General features: G+C 33.6%; 1 protein-coding gene across 2 annotated transcripts in view; it reads right to left on the reverse strand.

Moving 5' to 3' along the window:
* Positions 1–27,288, reverse strand: part of PCDH7 (protocadherin 7) — a 448,326-nt gene that overhangs the window by 242,754 nt on the left and 178,284 nt on the right. Inside the window, exon 2 of one of the 2 annotated variants that reach the window (XM_060148382.1) lies at positions 14,391–14,607. The exons of the other annotated variant lie outside the window; for it this stretch is intronic. Within the exon in view, the coding sequence (XP_060004365.1) occupies positions 14,391–14,607 (217 nt within the window). The remainder of the gene's footprint in view (positions 1–14,390; positions 14,608–27,288) is intronic. 2 annotated transcript variants of the gene reach the window in all.

The raw sequence follows: 27,288 nt of genomic DNA on the forward strand, positions 1-27,288 counted from the left end.
AAATAAAGATTCCCCAGAGAGGCAAGGGGCTTATGTTGCAGTTAAAAATATGTGTGTCCCAGTCCTGAAATAGCTAAGATATTTTCTAATTCAATCATATACTATAAAAATTCTATTATTTAACACAGTCTAGTAGTTCTGAAATTAGTGATATGGGTAAATAAGTGTTTCTGCTATATCCTACAAAGGGGAACATTTGAAAGAAAAATCTCTAAGAGTTTATAAATTTGCTTGTTTGTTTGCTTATTTTGAAATTTTCAACATTATCAAGACATTAAAAGTATTAAATAAACTTTAAGTATCTTTTTAATACATGCTTTACTGAACGGTTTGCATAATTAAAAAGTTAATTTCTCTGTTTCCACAATCTTTGGGAGTCAGGGGACCAACTCCAGAAGCAGGCTCTTAGTGCTGTATTTTCTCCTACACATACATTATCCTTTTCAGTGAAGCACCTTCCCTACCTTGGCAGAAGGATGCAATGAAGGTGTGTGTGTGTGTGTGTGTGTGTGTGTGTGTGTGTGTGTGTGTGTGTGTGTGTGTGTGTGTGTAGAATGAACTACCAATGAAATATAGGCATAAGGAATAAAACTGTATAGTTTAATCAGTGAATAAAGCACCTGGTATTAATTCTTACCCTATTTTGGGCATATGGTACTTCTTTAAGCAGTTCATTATATTGAGTCTATTATCTTAGTATTCTGAAGGGAAAAATAATTAGCATGTTCTTAATTGTTGTGATATGAACACAACTAGTTCACTTATGATCCCAGGTATCAACATTTATGTCAGCCCACAATGTAGAGTATTTCTTGATGATGACACAAAATAACTGCTTTACACAAAATTACAAAAATGCATTGTGTTTTATAACACATGAAAATAAAAAGGGGAATTCCCTTAATATCCCTGAAAAAGGGAATGGATTACTGGTTGCCTCAGATAATGAGACAACAAGATCAGTGATTTGCTCAAAACTGCATAATACATTAATGCTTCTGTTATATATAAAATGAAAACTAAATTTTTCCTACTTAAAGATATTTTTAAAATAGAAATCATTATAATGGCTTTCATAGGTTTTCCTGAGCTTTGAATGCAGTAACATAAACATACCTCTTTGGAGCTGATAGCAGCAAAGCAAGAATAATAAATAATAACAGTTACTAAGTTGAGCACCTAGTATTATCAAGTATTAACCATAATTTTACTTCTCTTCTTCCGAGTTACATCATTTATAAAATGCAGATAACATTACCTTCCTCAGAGTGATTCTATGAAGCAAACGAATATGTAGAACCCTCAGGTTATCACTAATATACTATAAAGGTATTCATTTATTATTTCAATTTTTCCTTACCCTTTTTTTTTGTGTGTGTGTGGTTCACGGGCCTCTCACTCTTGTAGCCTCTCCCGTTGCGGAGCACAGGTTCCGGACGCACAGGCCCAGCAGCCATGGCTCACGGGCCCAGCCGCTCCGCGGCATGTGGGATCTTCCCGGACCGGGGCACGAACCTGCGACCCCTGAATCGGCAGGCGGACTCTCAACCACTGCGCCACCAGGGAAGCCCACCCTTTTATCATTTATTTTTAGATACTTAATAAAGATACTATTTCATCATTCTAGTAAGCCTTTTTTGATAGATTGTCCTCTTTATGTTATGTTGCGCTTTTCTGGTGCTTCACTCTTTGTGTGTGTAAGTGTAAGAGGGCATGAATGAATCTATAATTCATTTGTCTCTGACATTAGAGATACTTCGTGATGACTTGATTCCTTTAAATTCCCTTCAGCCCTTTATATTTGAATTGTATTGTAACTGGGGTGTTTCATACTGTGATCTGAAAATTATCTCCTATAACTGACAAAAGTTGATTTCTACATTTATAAATGTATTTGGCTTAATTAGTAGTTTAAGAGGAGATGTGAATAAGTGTTATGAATTGGTGCCTAATTGGCAGAGTCTATGCACACTCTGTGATTGGTAGTCATCTTTACAAGGCTTTTCTTACTGCCATGAATTTTTGAGGGTTGGCTGTAATCTCAGTCTTTAGGAACCACTTGGCTACTGGGCACTGAATGATCTTTAATAATTATTTGATGAATATCTCTGTGAGTTACTGTTTTTTGTCATTTACTACTCATTAACAATAAATCCAGGAAAATATATGCAGGCCTCTTAAAGACAGAGCCATTTAGCTGCAGAAAATAAATGTGAAACTATTAATATGTTTTCTCTGTCTATGACTTTTATTATATTTGCTATAAACACTGGCACTTGTTCACAGTGGGTAGAGAGCCATGTGTTCTTAGCCTTGGAAACTGATAAGGAATTCAAAAGGGGCCAGGAAACAACTTACATTAATGGCAAAATATATGCGAGGCCAGTGAACACTTTTGTAAGCAAGGAAACAATTATGCATTTAAAAATATCATAAACATCGTGGGTCCGATTTAATCTGGAAAAAAAAAAAGAACTACAGAACCAGAAAAAAATTTTAAGGTATCTTAAAAAAAAATTAGCATAGTAAAGTAGTTATCTGATAGAATTTTATTAAATGCTAACTACCTAAAACTATATGTTCATGTATAACTGCACGATAACTCTTTAAGAAAGGGCAATAATTATTATAATTATTGTCTTCACTTTATAAGGAAGTGAGATATTATGTGAACTGATCTAGGTTCCCTTCTTGAAAATGTGATGGAGGTTGAACTAGGACCCAAACTTCTGGTATCAATTCCTTGCAAATGTACATATTGTATTATATACCATAACACAGCAGAATTAAGTTAGGTTTAAGAAGGACTTTTTAAAACTGAAAAATTATAGAACAGACTATTCCAAAAAGTATCCCCAAAAGAGTACAGAAACTTGATAGTCTGAAATGACTCAAACAAAATGACTTTTGGTAGAGAAAATGAATTACTTGATCCTCAAAATGATCTAGATAAGGTATTAGAAGGGAGAAAATGTGCATGGGATGGTGAGGTTTGGAGAGGCAAAGGAGCAAGATTATTAGAAGGATAAAATAAAGAAAAAAATAAATAAAATCTCAGAGTCAATCTGGGGGACGTTCCTTTAATCCTCCTTCAGAAATGAAATGACTGTCAGAGGAGCTCAGAACTTTTCATTAGGGTAAAAAGAGTAATGCATTTTCCCTGCTATTTTCAAAAACTAAAACATAAAGACCAGAGGCTAAGTAATCAAGTCAGAAGTCTTGTACTTTGTGCCCTGAAATAAAATGTGGTTACTTAAAAACACACATGGGGACCTCTAAACCCATGGACAATTGATAGAACTAATTTAATAGCTACTTCATTCTGGGGACATAGATAATACTCAGACATAAGCTGCAAAGGAAAAGCATGTGGGTTTGATTTCACAAAAGAGGATAAAAACAGTCTGGGGCTGAAATAGGCAAGAATTAGATTTTAGATCTTCATTAATTCTGGGAAAAAGAGATGAACCAATATTGTCCAGGAAACTAAAAGTGACTCTTAAAATTGAATTCTCAAAGAACTAGTGAAGGCTGAATACAATTGATCACACTAAATAAAGGGCAGTAAGCTTAAGGGGAAAAAAAAAACTCAGATAAAATATGGTTCTGTGTGCACATGTTGCTTTCCAATCACCTGTTTAAAGATGATGTATGATTAACATTGCCTCAACCAAAGTGAAGGGAAAGAATAAGGATTGGGCCCTAAATTCAATTTTCTCAAATACTTGTATAATTGAAAAATGAGTTTATTTTAGGTGAATATTATCTGAGAAATTATGACTATATAAATAATGATTTTGAAAATTACATATCAGTCTAGATGTTTCTGATTGACACAGTATTTTGAGAGTCAGGCATTACTTAAGAGTAACCCTGTAAACAATGAAATTGATGGATAATTAATTGAATGTTTAGATAATGCAGATACATCTTACAGAATGGACCAGAAGCAAGGAGGGAAACAAAGTCTGGCCATTTAATCATGCCTAAAGCTGATATTGAGAAAATCACTTACATATTTAAAAAAATTTTTTTTCCTTAAGAGATAACCTTATAGAGAAGAGAAAACAAACAAACAACAACAACAAAAACAACAAACATGGGTTAGAGACACAGAATTGCAGCTGCTGCCTAGTACTAAAAGAGTCCCTGAATCTAGGGCGCCAAAGCAATCTGTTTTCAGGAGAGGATCTCGGCCAATGGTAGACGTGTTACAGCAGACCTTATCCGCCTCACTGGGTCTGGATGAAGAGTTCCTCTTCTGATTTCATCCTCGCCAGGCAATCTTTTAAGAGGTACACTGATTTTCCTTGGGTCTTCTTAGAGATAAAGAATATTGCCTTGGAGAAGAAGCAGGGACCTTCCTATTTCTGGAATAGGATATTCTCCTGTTCAAAATGTAGTAAACTAATATTCCAGTTGAACACCAAGGTCTTATAATAATGTTTAGAATTTGTTTTGGCTCTGTACAGTTCTGCACACTGATGAAACTGATATTTGGATCTAGAAAAAAATTTTCAGGTACCGCATAGAGGCCACTCAGTAACTGGAAAGGATGCACATTTCTAGAGGTTTTTGATGAACCAAATAAACATATGCATGATTAAATAGGAGTTGAAGTTTTGTTTGGAAATTATTATGTAGCAATTATTTAGATTATCTTGGGCTGGAAGACTAGTTTTATCAATGTAATACCTACTTATAATTCCTACTAAGCAACAATGAATACAGAGAAAGGAGAATACATTTATGTGACATTGATAGTTGTCCTTTCTTAGATAAAAACAACATCAAAAGTGACATCTGCCTGGCAAATCATCATTAGTAAGTCCCCTCACATAACACATTTGGAGGCATTGCTTCCCTTGCATGGTGCACGAGCTGTGGTAAGCATCTTTGACCTTGCATTTCTGTGACTGGAACTGGATAGTCCTTTACAATTTGAATTTATTTATCTTGCAAATTCTATTTCATTGTTTTCTGTTTTGAAGCATATCTAATTGCATAATATTACTAACAATTGATAGCACTATTACAGTGTCAGGAATCTTATAATCACAAAATTAAAGTGTTTGATGATAACTAAAATTGTTTGATATCAATTATTGGATCTCACCAAAAATGCAATTAGTCACATACTATTTTAATTCCAAGCCAGTGAGATGGACGAATGATGACCTACTATAAAATAAAACATAGAAGTTACATGAGAGGCCAAAACTCACTTAAAAGAGTAATTATTATATCTCAAGGAAAGATAGCAAAAGCTATTATACAGAAATTTCAGACTCTGTTGTACTTTCAGAAAATTTTGTAGAAAGAGCAACAAAAAATCCTGAACATAACATAAAGTATAAGTTGGTTAGAAATTTATTAAGATTGATGTCAAGGGGTGCAACCATGCCCCTGCCTCTGACAATGACATTATAGTGGACTTGCTGACCTTGGGAAAAATTTTCAAGTGTGTTCTTACATTATATCTCCTGGTCTTCTGCTTTCTCAATTGTCTTTCTCAATTGTCTCACTTCTGTTGAATCTCTATTGGCAACAGAGTCCATACAGCTATATTCAACAATTTTTTTGAACATCTAGGTATAAACCTAATTCTAAATTTCTCCTTAGCCTGCCATGCTTTGTTTGGTTTTGCTTTTTTTATTTTAAAATATCCTTCTCTGAAGCTTATTTCATTATTCTCTTATATTTCAGTATTTTTTTCAGATTCTGTGTTGGGTACAATCTCTCTCTTCTCTAGTGTCATATGTTTAATTGATGGTCACATCTATTCTCCAAGTTTCATAATCATCATGGTGCCAATGGCTTCTAATGCTGTATTTCTGCTATTTATTTCTACTCCCAAGTTTCTAATGTACATTTTAATAGCCTGCTAGATATCACCTGAATTTTTCAAAGGTACCCTAAATCTGACATGTCTTAATCAGGTTCGTTCTCCTGGAAAGATGCTATTCCTTCCATTTTTCCCAAGTTAGCAAATAGCACCTCTGTCTTCCCACCATTGGTATTCTTGGTATCACTCACTATTCTCTATAACATTATCCATTTTTCTGCTTATCAAATCCTAGTCACCCATCCTTCAAAGTTTGGCTACGGTTTTTCACATGCCCAACTCATATCCTATTCTGGTTCTGGTAACCTTTAGTCTCTAAACCTAGAGCTTCTCATGCCTTTACTTTTAAACATCTAATTCTGTACATGTCGCTCTCCATCACAATATCTAACACTTAGAAGGCAGAGAGAATGTCTCATTCACCTTTGGATCCTTCGTGGGAATTTGCATAGAGTAAATGCTCAACAAATGGTTATTGAATTTCATGAATTCTCATAATACTCCAAATTCCCTGTTCATTGTATAAAATTTCATCTATGGCTGTGATGACCTTTTGCTACAAATGCTGGGTTGGTGAAATGAAACCTTATACTGAAAAGAAACAATGTGCACAATTCAGTATAGGGAACTATGGTTCACAGGAATGCAACCTCAGAGTAGCACACCACTCTCAAATCATATGTGGGTCCCCCAATGACCTCATCGTTGGAAATGTTAAGCATTTCAGAGCAGAAATAAAATCATAGAAGATACATTTTGCAATAGAAATGAATGAGTAGATTATTTTTAAACAATAGGATGCTGTTCTATCTTTTTATTACCAAAATATTTTATAGCACTCATTGCAGATTTCTTTTAAATATACAGTATCAAAACTTAGTTTCCTTTGTGACTATCACATTTTAGCAGCTGAAAATCTGTTTTAAAGGAGGCACTTAAATTTGCATGTGTTTCAAATATTTTTTTCATTTTGTAATAAACTTACACTTTCTGTACAGTAATGAGAAGGCATACAAGATAATGAGATTGATGTCAAAAAAATATACCCCTGCATAAATTAAGTAAAATTTATCAGAAACAAGATTTAAAAATAAGGCAACCTGTTGTCTATATTTCAGATAGAAAGGGAATGTGACATAAAGACAAATACCCAAATATTTAACTCGAATCTTGAGATAACAATTACAAAAACAATTTGCAACCACAACAAAAGGAATGAATTGGTTTTTCAAAAAATAAACCTAATCTAATCCAATCTACTCCAATCTAATCATCTGATTTGAGTAATACAATTTGTCTTCTGAAAAGAAATCAGAAGAACTTAAAAAAAATTATTTACAGGCTCTTATTAAGTTTGAAAAGGCTTATTTAAAGTACACGTATTTTTAGTAATTGTCCATATTTATGAGCAGAGAGGGAAAAGAGACATAAAAATAATCTGTTCTGTAGATGAGACCTGGATTTACCATATGCTGACAATTTTATCAATGATAAATTCTGGAGTTTTGGAACTAATTATGTTTAGCACCAAGAAAAACAAAAGAAATAACTTGATTAGAAAAGTAAAACAAACAAAAAATTTAACTTCATTTAGCTTGACATTAAGCTTCCAGGCCAATATAGTACTTATTTTTAAATCATGTAGAAGATGGGTAGGTAAAAAGAGAGGCTATGATTCAGATAACATTTCAAGGTCTTCTTCCAGCCCAAGCTATTATTTATAAAATTGAAAGATTTCAGTAAGTACATTTATAATTGTTTCATCTGAATAATCTTCCTCTCCATTCTCTGTGCTTCATACCACTCTGAACTTCTCTGGTGAGCTTTCTCCTTTTCATATTATAGTGAAGTTACTGAAATCAAGGTTGTATCTTCCTAACCTAAGGACTTCCACCATGAAGGCAGAGACTCTTTCTCGTTCACTTCTACTTCCTCAGAAAGCCTTGGCCAAGTTTTATTTTCCACACATGCTTGTTGAATCAAAATGAATAACCATAGTTTTGTCACTATATAATTACCCCATTAAACAAGGGACAGGGAGGATATTACTCTGTTTTGCTTTACTTAAGAGAATGTTTTTCTTACCAAAAAAAACTGCAATAGGAAAAGTAACAACCGTGAGTGTTTTAACCTAAAAGAGGAATACTGAGATGAATCAGTTTCTCAATAAGTGGGCTAACCTCTGAGGTTGAGTGCTAACTACACTTTAAGTTAGTTCCAGAGTTCCTTAAATCACACAGAAGATGCTTGAGTGTTACCATATTTCAGCAACATCAAGTTTTTTATATATAACTCTAGAACAAAATCAGAGGAAAAACAAAAGTATATACAATATATAAGCAAAGAAGAATGCAAGTATGGGGATAATACCTTGACTAAATAGGGGACTTAACACAGAATTCATTATCTAATAACTGTGCTGAAATTCAGATAAGCAAATGCTTTGAGAGTCTGGAGGCAACAAACCCCCTAACTGACCTCCAAAGTCACTTTGAGATTTGATGAGAGCTCATTCCCTCCTCAAATGTCATAAGGGTTCAGCAGAGTGATCTAGTTTTAAAGGACTAAATTAGAATAAAAAGGATAATATGGCCACACATTTTATCAGTGTTAATTATTAATATTGAGATTAAAAAGAAAGGGCTGAGAGTTTGGTAGCATACTAATAGGACACTTTTTTCAACTCGTTTTCTCTGTCAGTGTGAATACTTTGCGGCAGTTCAAAGGGAAATATACACCTGAAGAATAATGCATTCAACTGGAAAACTGGGTATAAAATGTAAAAACATTAAAAAAGAGAGAAGAGAATACAGGGAGATAATGACTTCTCCTCACCTTAAATGACAGAGCGCAGGAAGAGTTGGGTTGATTTGATACCTCAGGATAGAATCTTTCTTTCCCCTCTTTTTAGCTCCTTGATATGTTTAAATGTCACTGGGTGTCACCCCTTGGTATCCCACAAAAATGAGAAATTGACTGGGAACTATTCAAGGTGAGAATATCATTCTTACCAGTCATTTTTGAATGCTATCTTTGTGAAACTAAACATTTTATGATGTTTTTATGATTACGCCATCGTGTCATGTCAAATCTACCTAGAGTTAACAATAATCACAATTATTTTATTATTACTATTTAAATAATAGTAGTAAATAATTTTATCATCAATTAATATAGTAAACTTATTGCTGCTCTTTTACTATTTATTTATAAATTATTACGTGCTATTATCTCACTTAGTGTCTTCCACAATCCTACAATTTATTATTAAGTGGGGCTAAGAGAAGTCAGAAAATTACACTGTTAGTAAGAGGAGAAATCAGGATTTAACCCGATGTCCTTAGATTTCAAGCCTGTTTCTTAAGCCAGTACATTCTGTCTACTACATTACCTCTTCTTCTACAGGACAATGTCTTCTTTAGATTCTTTTAGATTGTGCTGCTCATTTTACTGGAAAGCTAGAAAACTGCTGTAGCATACATCTTGATTAGTTGAGACTCTGCTTAGAGATAATCTCTATTATCACTATCCATAAACACTATGAAGAAGTAGGAGTAAATAAGGCCCTCCAGAATTTTTTTTGGGGGGTGTGGACTTGGGGATACTTGGGAGGTACAGAGCCATTTTACAGATGGCTAGAAAAGTAAAAAAATGCAGTCAGACACTGGTAACTAGACACAGTGAAATGCAGAACCATGAAAATGAATCTTTCTAAGGTATATGTATGTCTCTTCCTACAGACAAAAATTTGCAGGGTATTTGTTTTGGGGTATTATGAGTATGCCATTAACAAGTATATGAGCATCTTTGGAAAGCTGGAAGAGACAGTGTTGTTAATTCAATCTAAATGAAAACAGCAGAAACCAACAAGAACCAGATGATAGTACCTTACAGATGACTACTGAAAATTGGGTATGTAAAAGAAAAGCAGAAAGTAGAGGGTCCTTTATCCCACACAAGGATATGAGTTTAGTGTCTTTTCTAATTACCCTTGGTCATATAAAAATGATGTTTCATTTCCAAATGATATTTCAAATATACTGTTATTTACTTCTGAAAGCAATGTGAAAGTCCATGGCAGATACGAAAAGACTTCCCAGCGGAATGCACCATGTTTCAACCCTCAAGAACAATGTGCTCTAAACACTAAAGCATGTGTAGTGAGGGGAATGAATAAAACAGTTAAGCCTAGTTTACATAGGTTTGAAGAAGTAAGAAAGTTTGTAAGTGTGAAATTGAAAAATATTAGCATATAAAAATCAAAATTATATTTTAAATGTCTGAGAAAATCAAAAGCATAAAATTAATTAGGCAGTTAAAATGGCCAAATTTCTGACCATTTAACTTTTTTAAGCCTGCCTTATGGATCAACTCCTATTTTCTTATTTTAATTTATTTCTATGTTATACTATTTGTAAGTTTACCTAGAGGAAAAATACATAGTTTTGTACCTTTTGTTCGCTCTTATCTGACCAAATTTTATGCTGTGAGGTAAGAAAGTAAATGTGCTTATTCAGTTGTGAGATAACTTAGTCATAATTAATGGTTTTGAGGGCACTGTACCGAAAGCCAGATCAGACCTAAAAATGCCTCTCTTGCACAGTGTAATTTGGGGAGGCTCCAAAACTGTCTCCCATACTGACCTGCTGTTGGACCAACCTTTCCACCTACCTGGCCAGAAATCACACTCTTTGACCCGATTCATTTCTTTGATTTATGTAATACATTCATTATCTACTATTAGAATGCACGTGTGTTATATAAGTTGTGTAGAAGGCCCTAGAATTACTTCTGCTTTGCCCATATTACTGCATATTATCAAATTCACTCACCATCTCACTAAGAGACCCAAAGTTCTCTTTCTATTCAGGAGAAGAAACTTTGTAAGAAAAACTGGATGTGAGAAAAGAATCGCATATGGTTTTCGAGTTAATTTAGTTAATTGCCTTATAGATGATAGAAACAGACCCAAAAGGAGTAAGTGACCTACCCAATCCTAAACGAAAATTGGGATTAGAGGTCAAGTGGGGTGTTTTCCATATTTGAGTTGTTAAACATATTATATGATCAAGTGATACACAGTAAAACAAACTAGCTCTGCAAATATGATTCAGGGGGACTCCTGGAAGAATAAGTAGACCATGGCATGAAGGCAGGGGTCAAAATAAAAACTTACAATAGACCTAAAGAAACTCATAAACACCATTCCAAGACAGACTGAAGCCTGCTGCATAGTTAAGACAAGGGCAAGCTCTTGCATAGTCAATGGTTACCCTTAATGTGGTGGTGCTTTTAAGCCTAATATTTGGTTTTCATTTAAATTATTAATTTATTTTATCATTAAAATATCATTAATGATAAAGTATTTTATCATTACTTAACCTCCCACCATGTACTCCATATTTTAAAATATGTAATCCCATTAAATGTATTTTAATAAAATAACAAATAACCAATTTCCCCAATTTTATCAAAGGATCAACTTGAAGTAAACATACTATTGATATTAATTAAAGGAAAAAATGTTAGTGATTTTTTCATTAATAAATGCATAATTCATGAGGGTTTTTTAAAAAGTATTTTTAATGTATAATTTTCATTGTTCTTTTCCAGAGACCCAAGGGATATAAGTACCCCAGATTTGAAATGATCAGAATAGTGGGTCTCACATTAATTAATAGATTCTAGTTTCAAGAAATTATTCTTACACCGTATTCTTTCACCTAAGCTAATAAGAAAATAAAGCCTCTTTTATCATTTGGCACTAACGTGGGTTGAAATATAGGGTAAAACTTGTTATAAAGAGAATTAACCTATAGGCTCTTAATAAAATTTTACTATGCTAAAGTATAGAAGGCAGAAATAAAAGCTTTTGTAAAACGTAAGTGCATTTCACTGCCTATGTAATTAAATTTTCTTGTATTTTGGTTATTTCCTTACTACAGCATCTGTGACAATTTATTTTTATCATTAGCTGTCTCAATTTATACCCAGTTTGCATCATCACATTGGAATATTATAAAATTATTGCACTGGAATTAATCTTCTAAATTTTACAAGGAAAGTTAATCCAAAAAATTGAGTTATAACTGCATTGTTTCACATAGGTTAAAATTCAAGAAAAATGTTTGAGGTAATAATAATTAGGAAATAGGGCAGCATCCAAAATGGCATTTTCATGGAAAATCCAATACAAATCCTGATTAAAACCTAACCAAGCAAAACACTGCAGATTACCTGGATTCCAATTAAATGTGACAAATGAATATTAGACAGGTTTCAACTCCAATTCTATTTATGCCAGAATGCTCCATCAATATTGAAGATGAAACTACCAGAATTCAAGCATACAATTGCACTTTACTGCTAGACAATAGTCTGAAAACCTGAACCCAAAAAAACTCTTACTCAAATGTCAACTGCTACATTTGGATCACCCAAAGTGAATCACATCTCCTGTGTCATTACCTATAGATCAGGGCTAACGTGAATCACAGCTAGCAGATGACAAATGGTTACACAAATACTGAATTTCAAGTGTCAGTCACATAAAATCAGGAAAACTCAGTTACATTATTGTGTTCCTTGGCCGTTGACAAGACTGAAAACATAGTTATAAAAAATAACTAAAAGTCTTCCTTGGGAAATGTTTCTCAGTAAACTTTCTAGCCTCTCAACAAGCTCACCAGTTATGTTTTCCATGACATGTATGTTTCCTAAAAAGTAACTGCTATGTGTTTGTCTTATATAATTATGTTTATTATTAATTATTTCTTTCTTATTTTAATGGCACTGAATCCTCAAACTCAAAAAACAGAAATAACATTAAAACATGATTATAATGCCAATGATAGTTGACACCCAAAAAATAAAGATTTAATTGTACTTTATGTTGTTTATAGTGAGACAAGTACTTTTTAAAACACAAATAAAATTACATGATATCATCAAAAGGTAATGCAGATATACTAATGCCCTTAAAGTAAATTAATCCTGCCTTCCTGGGGGGTGGGGGGGTGTATACAAAACATTATTACGGTATCTTTAATTTAATTTTCACTTTCGTGCAAAGCATTTTAAACCTATTTGCCTTAAATATACATTCATCTGCATTGCAATTCATACCAAAAATTTTATGCTTATTTTAAAAAATACTAAAAAAAATATGAATTCTTAAAAACCATATCAAACTCCCATCCACATAAGCACACACCACCATACACACAGGTAAGCATGACTTTATAGCCATAAGGCAAAATGTATTTAATCTCTGGCTAATAAATCAAGAAGGTTGTCAATCATCAGACCCTGTTTAATATCATATCTGCTCAACCAGATAACAGTGTGGAAAACTAATTATTTAACATGATTTAATTTAACAATAATTTCACTTAAGGTCATTTACAATGTATTATTCTCTAATGTTGGGTTTTAATATTCATAGGTAAATGTCCAGAAAAACAAATCAGACTTTCTCCTGCTCTAATATATTCTATTTGCATATAATCACTAAAGAAACTGGCATATAACAAAAATTTAGAGTGTCTTACTTCACTTGGGGGATGAAATGGTGAAAGACAAAATTCTCTTCAAGGTTTCACTAGAAATAAAAATGTGTGTGATTCCCCTTCCTTTCCCTGCATATAACCAAATCTATTTTTATATATGAAATAATAAAGTTAGCAAGAACTTTACCATTCCATTATTTGACACAAATTTATTCTTCAGGCATCTACTTATAACCTGAAATCCAAAATATAAATCACCTAATTGTCTTTGGTAACATAAACAAATGTGAAAAGTTTCATAAGCACTACTTGCTATCTAACTTATAGGAAAGTGTAACTTAAAGGAAAGTGTACGTAAGGCCAATTGTGATAATATGAGAACCATCTCACAACAGGATAAGAATATAGAGTGCTATAATCTTCTTTCCTCCCTTTCCCTTGCACAAAAATGAGAAAAAACTTATAATTAAATAAAAGGGGAGTTCTAATAGCATTTACAATATATTTTGGAGAATAAGATAATACTGTTCTTCTTTGATTCCATTTCAGTTATCACTTGAAAAGGAGAGGTTTGAAAATATTTTTCTAAATACCTAGGAGAAGAAAGAATCCAGCAAGGTGTGTTTACTATCATTTCCTTTTACCAAGACTGGATGATTGCAATTGAAGAAATAGTTGCATGATAAAAATGAATAGAAGAAAACAATCACACAAGACCTTTCTTAGCGGTTATTGTTTAGGTATTATGGACTAGTTTAGTCTTTTCCATAACAGGTACTACTCTGATTTATTTGTAAATGTGTTCATTTCTGACAGGTTGTTTTAAAATGATTTAAAATGGTTCAAGTTTGGTGAATTTTATCTATAGAGTTATGTTCCTTTATTTGGCATTTCTGTACTTTTAGCAAATATTGATTATTTCAAATAAACCAGGTTTAGTGTCAGCTATTTTATTTTAGTTTTAGACTGACCTTCGCAAGTCTACTTATTACGGCTCACTAGCGTGATTATGTGTGTGATGTTGTGTTTGCCCCTACCATTTTCCATATGCTCTGCCTCACCAACACTGCCATCCGGCGTGGTCCTTTCATAGTTGTCCTCTGGGAGTGGAAGGGCACCCAGCCTTGGCCCTGATGAACTCTTACTGCTTGGTGTTTCTGACTCCTCCAGCCCGCTGTCATAGCAACTCTGCAGTGACCCCTGATGTGGGTCCTGGGGCTGACTCACAACAGAAAACGTCACTCTACGAAATGGCTGTAAGAGAAAAGATTCTGAATGTCACTAAGGTATAAGATTGTAAATAATCTTATTTTAAAAATACATAAATTACATACATTAAGGTCGACTGACAACTAATTCAATACAAAACGGTTAATATAACATGTTGAAATCTATTTGGTTAACTCTATTTTCTGAGGCAATACCTAGAGCTTAGATTTTATTATGGAAAAACTGAAAATTCCCTTCCTGAAACAGAAATAAGAAAACATCAATGTCACTAACACACACATGTAAATCTGATATTTTACTTCCACATATTCACCATTTTTCTATTCTGTAGTCTTCACTTCAAATATGTTTTACACAAATAGAATCCTTATAAAAACAAGGGTCAGTGATTTTGGAGAGCAATAAATATAGAGCTAATCCATTGTAAGAAGATTTCATTTTTAAATACTTTGTGCATAAGGCAAATGGTTTAAAACTGAGTGTTTTGGCAGTTGACAAACTACTAAAGGTATAGCTGATAAACAGGAATTTAGATGTAGTGCTAGGAAATCGGAATATATTTCTTACTTCATTCATCTTAAATATATTACCTATTGACCCTGAAAGTGTAAGGGTAGTATTGAAATAATAAACAAAAAATTCCTGAGCCAGGGAATTCAAAATAAACCAAAATTTTTAATTGTATGTGCTTTTACTATGACTAATCACAATTTGCTCAAAAAAGTAACATCATGTACAGTCTTTAAGTTGTATTTAAAGTATGATGCAAATCTTTACCCAATGGGACATCACAATTTACTATGTTACTAATGTTGGCTGGATAGAACACTTAATATATACAGAATTTAAAGGTTATCATAACTACAAAATAAAACATTTTAGGCTCATTAAGGGAACAAATTAATGCCATACATTGTCAGGGCTATGTACACATAATATTTTGGGAAAAAAATATAAAAAGGTTCTGCAATATTTGTTGGAGATTATTCTTGGCAATAGTTGTATTCATTAAGCTCTTGTATGATTTAAAAGTGGCATAAATGTACAGATTTTTGCACCTATAACTCAGACTAGTTTTTTCTAATATAAAGTATAAAACTAATGTTGCCAGAGTAGTGAGAAAGGTAAAGAAGCTTTTTTGTACTTTTAGAACTTGAATACTATTGGTAGAAATCACTAATCACAACTGGGACCAGTAGAATTTTTAAAATGTTAAGGATTATCTACATATGGTAGGTTATTAATGGGAAAGCTAAGAAGAATTGTGACATTTCCCCCAAATATATAAATTGGTTTTACTAAAGACAAACACATGGTTCCACAAATCTTCCCTTTATTTTGTCTCATAGAGAAGATTGGTCAGGAATATTGTCTTGTTCGTATTTCTAACCCAGTACCTCTCCCTCCATGTACATACTTGGAGTATACAGTCTTTATAAAATCTTTTTAATTTAATTCAAAATCAAACTTACAAAGGGAAAACATTTAAGGCACATTCTCTTCTTTATAATGTTTCACTGAATTGGGACTGCAGATTTTTAATACAATTACAAAGTATTTCTAGTACAAACAGCATGCACACCATGGGCCAAAATTTACTGGCAACTAAATCTCTAGAAACATTTTCCTTATTTCACTAATAATTCTCATATTGCTTTACAGTAGTATGATTGTGATATTTTACCTTATTTCTTAATAAACATAGAAATCAGTTTGTATTTCCCATGCTTTATCTTATGTGTGCATATTTTCTTTTTTTTCTATTTATTACTCCCGACTGACTGCAGACTCTCTGTGAATTGTTTTATGTTTGGTCTCACCTCAGAAGTAAGACCAGTGACAGTCTCCTAAAACTATACTGTTCTGCACACAGAAGATACTCAGCAAATACTACCGAACAATAAAATGTTAATGACAATGTTGAATTTAAGAAAGGATGCCAAGAGTCATGAAAACATTATCACTTCAAGACATAGCAGTGGGTTAAGAAAAACATACAAAAAGAAAAAGGAGGGTCAAATGTTATTTTTAATTCTATTTTAATGATTCTCAAATCTTTTAGAATCAGTCCACTAATGCAAGGAGAAAGTTCAAAATGAATACAGAAATACATAAATTATGCTAATAAATTGACAGAGAGAAATAAGAAATTATGAGAGATAATGTTCCATCTTGATATAAAAATAGAAAAGAGGGTGATGTTTGAACAAAGGTGGAAATCTCAGAATCTGTGCTTAAATGCTACTTCTACCAAAAGTAATTATAGAATAGCAGAGACAGGTGATAGTCTATGTTTGCAATGAAAAATGTCAAAAATAAAATAATTATTTTTCTATTATATATTATGTAATAACTACTGTGAATCTGTGCATTTTTTAAACTTATTTTATTTATTTATTTTTGGCTGCATTGGGTTTTCATTGCTGCACGCAGGCTTTCTCTATTTGTGGCGAGCGGGGGCTACTCTTGGTTGAAGTGTGTGGGCTTCTCATTGCGGTGCCTTCTCTTTGTTGTGGAGCAGGGGCTCTAGGCGTGCAGGCTTCAGCAGTTGCAGCATGCGGGCTCAGTAGTTGTGGCTCACGGGGTCTAGAGCGCAGGCTCAGTAGTTGTGGCGCAAGTGCTTAGTTGCTCTGCGGCATGTGGGATCTTCCTGGACCAAGGCTCGAACCTGTGTCCCCTGCATTGGCAGGCGGATTCTTAACCACTGCACCACCAGGGAAGCCCTTTTATTTTCTTGATTCCGTACCCTATTTTAACTGTGAATATATTGATCCCCATGAATTATTGTAGGTTACATATTACATTTAACGATGGAAGGAAAATGTTGTAATTTTAAAATACTAAGATCAATATATATACTAGCAAATGCTTAGATCCATTAATAATTCCTTTTTATAAAAAGCTTTTTTCATTTAAAATAATATCTAAATGAGTGGAAAATGATTCATAATAAAAATCTAAAATAAAGAATATCACACAATGGGTCATAAAATACTCCATCTATCATTTTTATCTACACGTAAAAATATCCCATTAGAGCTCTACATACAATATAAACATTACATTACTACCTCTTAAACTTTATTTTGATAAATTTAAATAAATAAAATCTTGTGACAAACTATTTAAGTTGGTAATGTGAACCAAATTGGTACAGAATTCTGAATTCTGAAAGAGAACCCATTAATGCAAGAATTAAGTTTAATTCTAGTAATAAATCACACATGTAGATTTAGATAGGTAAATAGATAGGCAGATATTTCGGGAGACAGACAAGTATTTACACACTATCCTTCATCATTGGGTTGGGTCTATTGAGAAGATAGGTTTTATGGCAGAAGTTATGACACAGAAATTCATATTATTTACATAGTCCAGATATATTGACTAAACCAGAAATGTAAGCAATGTGTTGACTGTGTGACAGAGAGAATGAGTTTGCATTGTATATGTAACTATCACTTTGTTAATGACTGATACTCTGAAGCAGAGTGGTTTAAGTGATGATTCCTAAACCTAGATGTGCCTCAGAATCATCCAGAGTACTTCTGAGAAAACTCAATGCAAATATCTGGCCTCAGCTTAAACCCAGTGAATCAGCATTCAGGGTGGAACTGGATATCAATCATTTCTAAAATCTCTCCAGGTGATGAAGAGGCACAGAGAGGAAGGAGAAACCCTACAGTCGAAAGACTATTTGGTCAAAAAGACTAAACTGCTTCAGGAAGCCAGCTGGTCCCCTAAGTGTTCATAAAATTTCCCTGGAGAGTCAACAGAACCATGATTTCATCTTGGGATGCAAAAGTATAATATGAAGATATTTAGTGACCTGAGGTGTCTGAGCTTTCTATTTTTCTGTCTAGGATGATAAACGACTTCATGTCTTGCAAAGGCAAGCTGGTCTATACAAAACAGGAAAAAGCAGAAGAGCTTGAGGACGAGTGTCAGCTTCCCAGATCTTTGAAACTATGAAGATGTGCTTGAAAATTGAGTAAGTAATGCAAGAAAGAAGTGTCCAAGAAAATTGTTCCAAAAATTGTGCATGGGACATGTGTGAGAATTATAAACAAGAAGGAGTGGAAATCAAAGATTTTATTAGGCAAATAAATGATCTAATTAAAGGGGTGAGATTAAAGACATGATCTGACAATTCCCTGCAAAAGAGAAGGAAGAAGAAATGTTGAGGGCAGAGGATTATGCTAAGAAAGAATGAGGGAACAGCAAAAAGAATGGCCAGCAAGGCCACTATAAAGCAAAGCTGTGTGGCTGACTGGATCTAGTCGTTATACTTACACTTGTTTTGTCCCGTTATGTCCCAGGGTTTCAAGGATGTTCCAACAATAATTCTACACATTTAAGAAACTCAAAACTTATATTAAAACAGACAAAATATAATATGATTAAGTTTCCAATAAAATAAAGGTACCCCCAAAATGCCATGAAACCTGCTTAGGAATTTAGGGCAGGCATTGCAAAGGAGGGGTTTCTGGGCTAAGATCTCTAAAATAATTTTGATAGATAATACATATTTGAAGGCTGATAATAGATTTCATATCTGGGACCAGCAGCAAAGGATAAAAAACAGGGTGAGTAAGAAAACCAGGTCATTTTTGAAACTCAGAAGCCAAGGAAGCTGTTAATTTCAGGAAAGAGAATAAAATCTTACGTGATCAAAGCCATCAGAGATGTTAAGAAGAATGCTGATTACCAAAGGTCCATTGGATTCATCCATTAGAAGGGCATTTTTGCTAAAAAATCTCTGAACTCTGGGGAACAATTCTAGGAGATTAAGCCACAGGAAGTAAAAGACCCACTTGTAAATATATGGAGAAATGGAGAAAGTGGGGACAGACTACTAATTTTTAAAATATGGTATGAGAGATGTGGGGTAGCAGTTAAAAGAAAAAAAAGATTTGTGTAAAATCTTTTTTTTTGTCTTTTTTCATTGTTATTGAAAAAGTTTTGCTTTAGGGTAAATAGTTGAAGATGCAACAAAAAGGGCAAGCAAAAATATGCCTAATAACATAAGATTGTCAGGGAATGAAAGAAATCAGAGACTGGAAGTAAACTAACTAGAATTAATGGAAAAATGAAATTAAGAATAAAATCACAAAGGCAAGGTAAACAATAAAACTCATTGAGGAACTGCATGTATGATTTGTGTGTGTGTATGCGTGTGTGTATGTGTTTAATGAGAAAAAATATTGTATATTAGAAATAATAGAAAAAAAAATTTATTCCAAGCAACATTATAGATTCCCCATTGACCTCAGACAACTTAGCTGACCCTTGGCTCTTGTGCCTTAGGCTCAGGGTCTGTAAAATGCAGAAAATAATACCTGCCCCTTACTAACTTAAATTCTCTGAGAATTAATGAGATAGTTTATACAGAAGAACCTTAAGCTTGCTCAAAGACATATACTATAAAAGGTATTATACCTCAGGCCACAGCTATATAACTAGAGCTATCTCCCATTATGTTTTAGGTTTTTTGGTTTTTGTTTTTTTAAGAAAATATAGAGCTGGCCCAGCAATTTACAAAGTTTCTAAATATAATTTTAAAAACTCATATGAAATTTCAGGCCTAATTTTCCAATTCATGCACTAAGTTTTTATTGTTCTACATGCAAGTTATTTGTAAAACAAAATGGTACACACAGTAACACCCACATTTTTCAAAAACTATTTGAATCTAATCATTTTTATTGAACATGAATATTTTTATATTCAATTATTTAAGAATGACATTCATCAATTATCTTTTGTTTCCATTATGACACACTAGAGACTTTCACTTGAAGACACACATATATTCAAAGGTAACTCTGGATAATATCCAATCCCTGGGGTGTGGGATGTACCTCCATCCTCATGCCAGGCCCCAGCTGACGAAAATGCATTAGAATTGACTTTGCTTTAAACTACTATAGACTGGAAACCAGTCCATTCTTTATATAATCTTTATCCATTCTTTATATAATTTTATTCACTTTCTGTTCTAGAAATCTAGAGGTCACATGGGAAGTGGATACAGATGTGAATGGAGAGGTCTTCTCCCTTCTATTCTTTCCCTCATGCTGTGGGAGTCCATAAGTATGGCTGTGTCTTCCTATCCTCCTCTCCTCATTGAGAATTCTGATGAGCCCAAGGTGAGGGACATGTGATCGCCATGATCATTTCCACATAAAATCAACCTCAGAGCCTTGAAAAGGCAAGCATAGCAAATAAGAATTAAGTTGGGTGCTGTGCGGTTATACAATGTAACATATTCAATAAATGCATTTGCTTATTAATATTTTGGATTTTTTAAAATTTGGAAAACATGAACATAAGTTAAAATGGTGTATTGGTAAACTTGGGATCAAGAGAAAGATAGTCTGCATAGATGAGGAGGGGATTTAGAATATGTCTGGATGACAGAAACAATGCTTTTGTTCTAATGATAGTATTGCAAGGGGTAAAGCATTCATGAAGGGAAAAGGTGATGATCATTTGATTCATTCTTCTTTTCTGTCAAATTTCATCTCAGCAATTGATAATGTGGACTACCAAACAGTAAACCTAAATCTAGGCAGTCTAGCTGGTTTAGAGGTCACATACAAAGTTATCACAATCCCCACTTCGAATATGGAGTAGAAGCCAGATCTTATCCTGGTCTTATTCAGAGAGTTCAAAGAAAGTTAAGTCCATACATTTCAAATTCATTAGAGGACTGGAACAATTTTCTAAAAAGTCTTTTTTTTAATATCTAGGAAGTTGATGTCAAATTCTAATACTGCCTCATTTTTTATATTGCAGATTCATTTTTAATTTTTTTTAGAGAACCATATAACTGCCCTGCTTTTTTGACAGTACTGATATAATAGCATATACAATTTATAATCTACACCTTTAAGAAAATTCATTCTGAAATTAACAGTAGTATGTTATTCTGTTTTCAGAATGCAATCATTGTCAAATGTGTTTAACATTTCCAAGTGCTACCTATTTTAAAAAAATCTTTGTCACAAAGTTCATTTATAGTCTCTAAGAAAAGCAATAAAGACCAGATGCATATTTGCAAATATATGATAATAATGAAATTTTTATCCATTCTTAATTGTTAGATTGATTAAAAGGTAACCATCATACCATAAAAGCAAATATTAAGTCCCATAATCAGACACACTTAAAAATATTGGCCTTCCATCTGCATTATCAAAATCTTCTAAGTTGCAACCTGTACAATAATAATGGATTGTTTTCTCTGATAAGGCAGTGGCCAATTTTTGAAAATGGAAAAGAAAAGAGTTGAACTTTAGGAATATCCTGTTATACACAATGCTTACAGTAAAAGAGAAAACACAGCATCAGGTTAAGAATGTAGAAAGTTTCCCCTTGGAGTCCATCAACCTAGTGAAACTACTTTTATGAGGATTGCATCTGCAAGAGGATAGAACTCTAATGATGCCTCTGGAAAGAACTTCAGGTTAAATCTCTCTGCTCTGTGTCTTACAGACAACTTTATGGGAAACTTTAAATTTGCACCTTCCTTTTTAGCTTCAGTAGTTTCTCCATAAATCGTCTCCTTATCTGGAACTCACATACTGCTGTCTCAGTCACATCAATTATTTCTGAATGGGCTGAAAAGGTTTTTTTATTTTTTCCAATTCACTTCGTTATGTCCATCAAACAGACTTCTAATGACTCTCTTTGTCAGTCATAAAGCACTGAAACAGTCATGGAGCAGAACATTGCTGAATTATAAGGAGCGCTGGTTTTGCTTTTTACTTTTAAAGAGGAGCTATCTAAGACAGTGAGATATTTCCTTGCATATGAACAGGTACTTGATTAATCTGCAAGCATTGTCAACCAGTGTCAGTGGCTAGTGAACAAACATATCTAGGATTCCATAGTGCATTAGCTGGAATATGTCTGGCAGAATCTACAAACAAACTTTAATGAGATCTTTTAACTTTTGGGGGGCATCTTCCTTTTCTAACATGTTAAGGTTGTTCTGTACTTCAAACTGTCTTTCTTTCTTTCAAGCCAATAGCAGATGAAAGGGTATTAAAAAGAAACATGCCGAGACATTTGGATTGGTTAATTAAAACACTCATTTGGGGAAGGAGAAGTTAAATAACTGTATTTCTTTTGACTTGCATGCAATTACATATTTGACATTATTGTGTATATTTGTCCTGCAGAAACTAAGAATGCAGGTTATACTTTATAGTTCTTAGTCCACTAGATCACAAACAATTTAATATTGCAAAAGAACAATAATGACAGTTAAAATAGGAGCTATTCATTTCACATGGGTCATGTTGATATTCTGATTTTGCAAATGAAAAAAAAATAATGAATTTAATATTCAAACTATTGCAAGAAATACTGTAACCTAAAAATACAAGCTTGTCTCTTATTTTTTTTCTAATGAAAAATATCAGAAAACAGAACAGAGAAAGCCTAAAACTCTTAGTAAATATAGGCAAACGTTTTTTTCTGAAAACTTCTAAAAAAGATATTGTGCTCTAAAACACAAACTGTGGGTCCTTTATTTTGTGGACACGTTGTTTGATCTAGTTTTTCTCTTTCTGCTGGTTTCCATTAAGCCTAGTTGAGGATTTGGCAAACTTTTTCTGTGAAGGGCCAGAAAGTAAATATTTTAGGCTTTGTAGGTCATAGGTCTCTGCCACAATTACTCATTCTGACATTGTCCTGCAAAAACAGTCAATGAAGATACATAAATGAATAAGAATGGTCATGTTCCAATAATACATTTTTTATGGAAATAATTGGAATTTCATATAATTTTCCTAATTCATAAAATGCTGTTTTAAAATGTTTTCAACCATATAGAAATGTAAAAAATCAAAAATACAACTTTTCTATTTTATTAACATTTTTCAAGTTATTGTGGACTTTTCAACCAGTGTGTAAAGTCCTCATAAACAGTGTGTAGCAATTATACCTCAACAGTGCCTTGAAAATAGTTTAGATTCAATTGTCATTTGTTAGCCTGTTTTAATATTTACTGTCCTTTTTTGCAAATAACTCTGAACTGGAGAATCAGGAGACTTGGAGTCAAGTACTTGCTCTGATACTAAGAGTAAAATCTGGTGGAAAGATCCATCTTTCAGTTTCATCTTCAACTTTAAAAGGAAGGAGTTATAACAAATGATATTTAACATCCTTTCCAGTTCCTTAATTCTTTGAAACTATAAGAAGATAGGTTTGTTCAATAAGTGAATAAATGGCTGAAATCCATGATTTTAAAGTAGTCTTTGCTCACCCATTAAGAAACTCCTTAGTACATTGTATGGTCTTGAAAACATGAATGCAACTTGAAGAGCATTTACTCATGAACCGAGAACCATGAACAAAAATATGTATACCAACCAAACATTTCAGTCAATTACCTTGACGAAAAGCTACAAAGATGACAACATCTTTGAGAGAGGTGTTTGTAATTAGTAAAGAAATTCTCTGGAATGTCAGCTCCATAGAATATGCTTATCTAAATCTTCCCTACCCTCTGAAACCACCTCTTCTGTGATTTCTTCTTTGACTCAACCCAAAAAAATGTTCAGTTGAGTTCCTACGGTGGGTTAGAGGCTGTGAGATCTCATTCGTCGCTTAAATGTATGCTTCGAAGAGCAGAGGTTAGCAAGGTTGGTATGAAATTGAGTGGTAAAAACATGCTGAGCCATTGATTAGATGTCACCTGCCAATTCATTTGAGACCGTACACAGTCCCTTGGAAGTTTCTATGTTTACATGCACAGAGAAACAGGAAGGCAGAGGGAGTCCTAGTTAGGAAAAGATACTGACAGGCAACTAATGAGAAAAAGACGATCTTTGCAATAATATTCAATCCAACAAAGACTTATTAAGCACTTGCTTTGTGCCTACCACTGTGCTGAAAAATCTACATGCTGCAAATTTAGGCCTTAAGCTCAGTTGGACAAGTGTAGATTAATCATACAAAAGCACTCACAGAATATAAGCAAAGGTTTCTTTCTCCTTTTTTCATTTGGCTATTGTGATATTCATCAAAAGCTCAGTTCTCAAGCCTCTCAGTTGCTTTGCATGACTACGCTACACACCCATGCAGTTCCAGAAGCAGCTGAATGAGGTTGATAAACCTGTGTCTTAAACTACACAGTTGGAGTTAGTCTGCAGCAGTTCAAGGGAGCAATGCTGAAGAACCAAGTGTAACTCCAAAAGATCTGCCCAGGTTTCCAACTATAAAGCACTAAAAATGAACAAATAAACAACAACAAGGACAAAAAATAACCTTTAAAAAGTTACCTCTTAAAATACATAGAAGTTTAGAAGCACAGACAAGGAGCCTGCCTCATAAACACCTGAATCAATCCTCCCATACTGAAATGAATGAAAATAAAACTTGCATTTTAGGATCCACTCAAACAGATGCTCCAGATTTTTTTCTCTTTTTTTCTTTTCTATCTCAGACATTTCATCGAAACTGCACCTGGTAAAATCTGTCTGGGAAATTACATGCATTTTTAAAACACTGGGTTTTCATATTCTGTGGAATGGAGGTTTGTGTCCTTAAGTAGCTTTTCCTGGTATGGATGGATTTAAGTGCCTGACAGGAGTCAAGACAGACAAATGGAACAAGGCTCCGAAGTGTTACTTAAGCATTTAATTATTAAACTGAGCTGAAACCTAACTAGATTCAAGACAGAATCTTCTGCTACCTATGTGAAACTTCTGCTACCCCGGTGAACCAATTTTCTCTGTCATCCCTGCCGGTTTACTTGTTTTATTTTATCTGTACTTTGTTGAAAAGTTACCAGTGTCCCTAAGGAATAGCCTATTCAATGCCCACTATATGCTCATTTTCATTCCTTAATACAAGTCAAACGACTCCAGAAAAATCAGTGAAAGTGGTTTTGGAAGGCAGAAAGGTGGACCCTGATGATGTCCACATCGTAATCCCTGGAACATGTGACTAGGTGATTTTACATGCAAGGGGGAATTTAAGATTGCAGATAGAATTAAGTTTGATAATAAACTGACCTTAAAATAGGGAATTTATTTTGGATTATCTGCCTGGGCCAGGTGTAATCACAGGATTATTAAAAGGAGAAAGGGAAGGTGGAAAATGAGGTCAGAGTGATGCAATGTGAGATCTGTACTCACCTTCTCGAGTGTTGGAGAGGAAGGGGCCACATTCCAAGGAATGCTGGTGGCCCCTAGAAGCTATTAAAGGTAAGGAGGGGAGCACATTTTCCTCTAGAGCCTCCAGCATAAACACTACCTCATGTTGATTTTAGCCCAGAAAGACCCATTTTGGATTTCTGACATCAAAAATTATAAGGTAAAAAAATAAGCATAGTTTTAAGCCATTAATTCTTGGTAATTTGTTATAGCAGCAATAAGAAACTTATATAGTGGGTCATGGAGCCTGAGATAAGATGGGAAGAAAAGGGAAGTAAAGCAGTTGGACTTAGGTTTCACATTTATGAAAGAGGTTAGTCATCATTCAAATTTAGACTGGTGTTCCATTCCTGGATCACTCCACTTGTAGGGCATTGAGAACCAGCATTTAATTCTAATAACTGTACTTATTTTATAAAACACTCAAATCTATTGCTATGTATTTTATATTAAAAGTGTTTGGTAACTATAAAAATGTCAAAATAATCTTTGTAACCTGATTTTCACATTTGTTATTCTTTTAATGCAGTGAAAATACCAATACCAAACAAAACCAAATTAAGTGGACTAGGTCTCTGTCCACTCATTCATGTGGGGAAAACCACTTCAAATTTACATTTCATACCTCTCTTATCAGATAACTAATATTGTATTTGGGGAAACCCATGGACTTTCAAATCAGGAAACCATAATTTGTTTTCCTGATATTAACTAGAAGTTGAACAAGCTTGGGCTACTTACAATTCTTCTGAGCCAGGATTCAACTTCTGTAAATATAAATGATAATCTCTCCATTTAAAATACAATGAAAAGCCAATTTGATCTTATAAGTGAGTCAGATTTTATATTATGAAGTGTTCTATAAATTATAATGGTGAATTGAGCTCAAAATTTTGTCCATAGGCCAAAGATTTAGGGAGCTGACAACGGTCACTAAGAAAAATTCCATAAACTTGGAAGAAATGAATTCTTCCCACCATGCTAGCATTAAAAAAAAGAAAAAAAGATAATAAATGTCTTGATTTTCAAGAATAGCCTCATCTATACTGGAGAGTTAATAAATCCTAATTGGTGCCTAACTGGAGTTACCATATTCGTAGATATTGCCTCTTGTCTGCTACTTTCTTTCTTATTTCTTCTTTGTTTTATACTTGTGTATTGAAGAAACTTTCTAGGAGGGTGAATTCTTTGTATTAAAAGTTGAACTTTTCAGAAGAAAAATGGAAAATAAATTCACCAAATAAATAATAAGTAAGCATGTTGGCATTTCATGATTCTTTAGGGAAATGAGGATACTCACAACTTGACCCTAACATGAGGACTCAAAAGTGATTCTTATACAGAAGGGCAAGTGTTCAGAAACACTGACTGGAGGTTAATTTTTAGCCATAATTTGAAAATGTAACCAATAGTATCCAATATTTGCCATATATTGTTTCAATATTAAATGCCCCAAGACCAACTTATTTCAATTCCCACCTCCTTGAGAAAAACGGTCAAATTCTTAAGCTTATAGAAAATGCACATTTTTAAGGAT

The sequence above is a fragment of the Lagenorhynchus albirostris genome, chromosome 4, assembly GCF_949774975.1.
Source record: "Lagenorhynchus albirostris chromosome 4, mLagAlb1.1, whole genome shotgun sequence".
Classification (NCBI taxonomy): Eukaryota; Metazoa; Chordata; class Mammalia; order Artiodactyla; family Delphinidae; genus Lagenorhynchus; species Lagenorhynchus albirostris.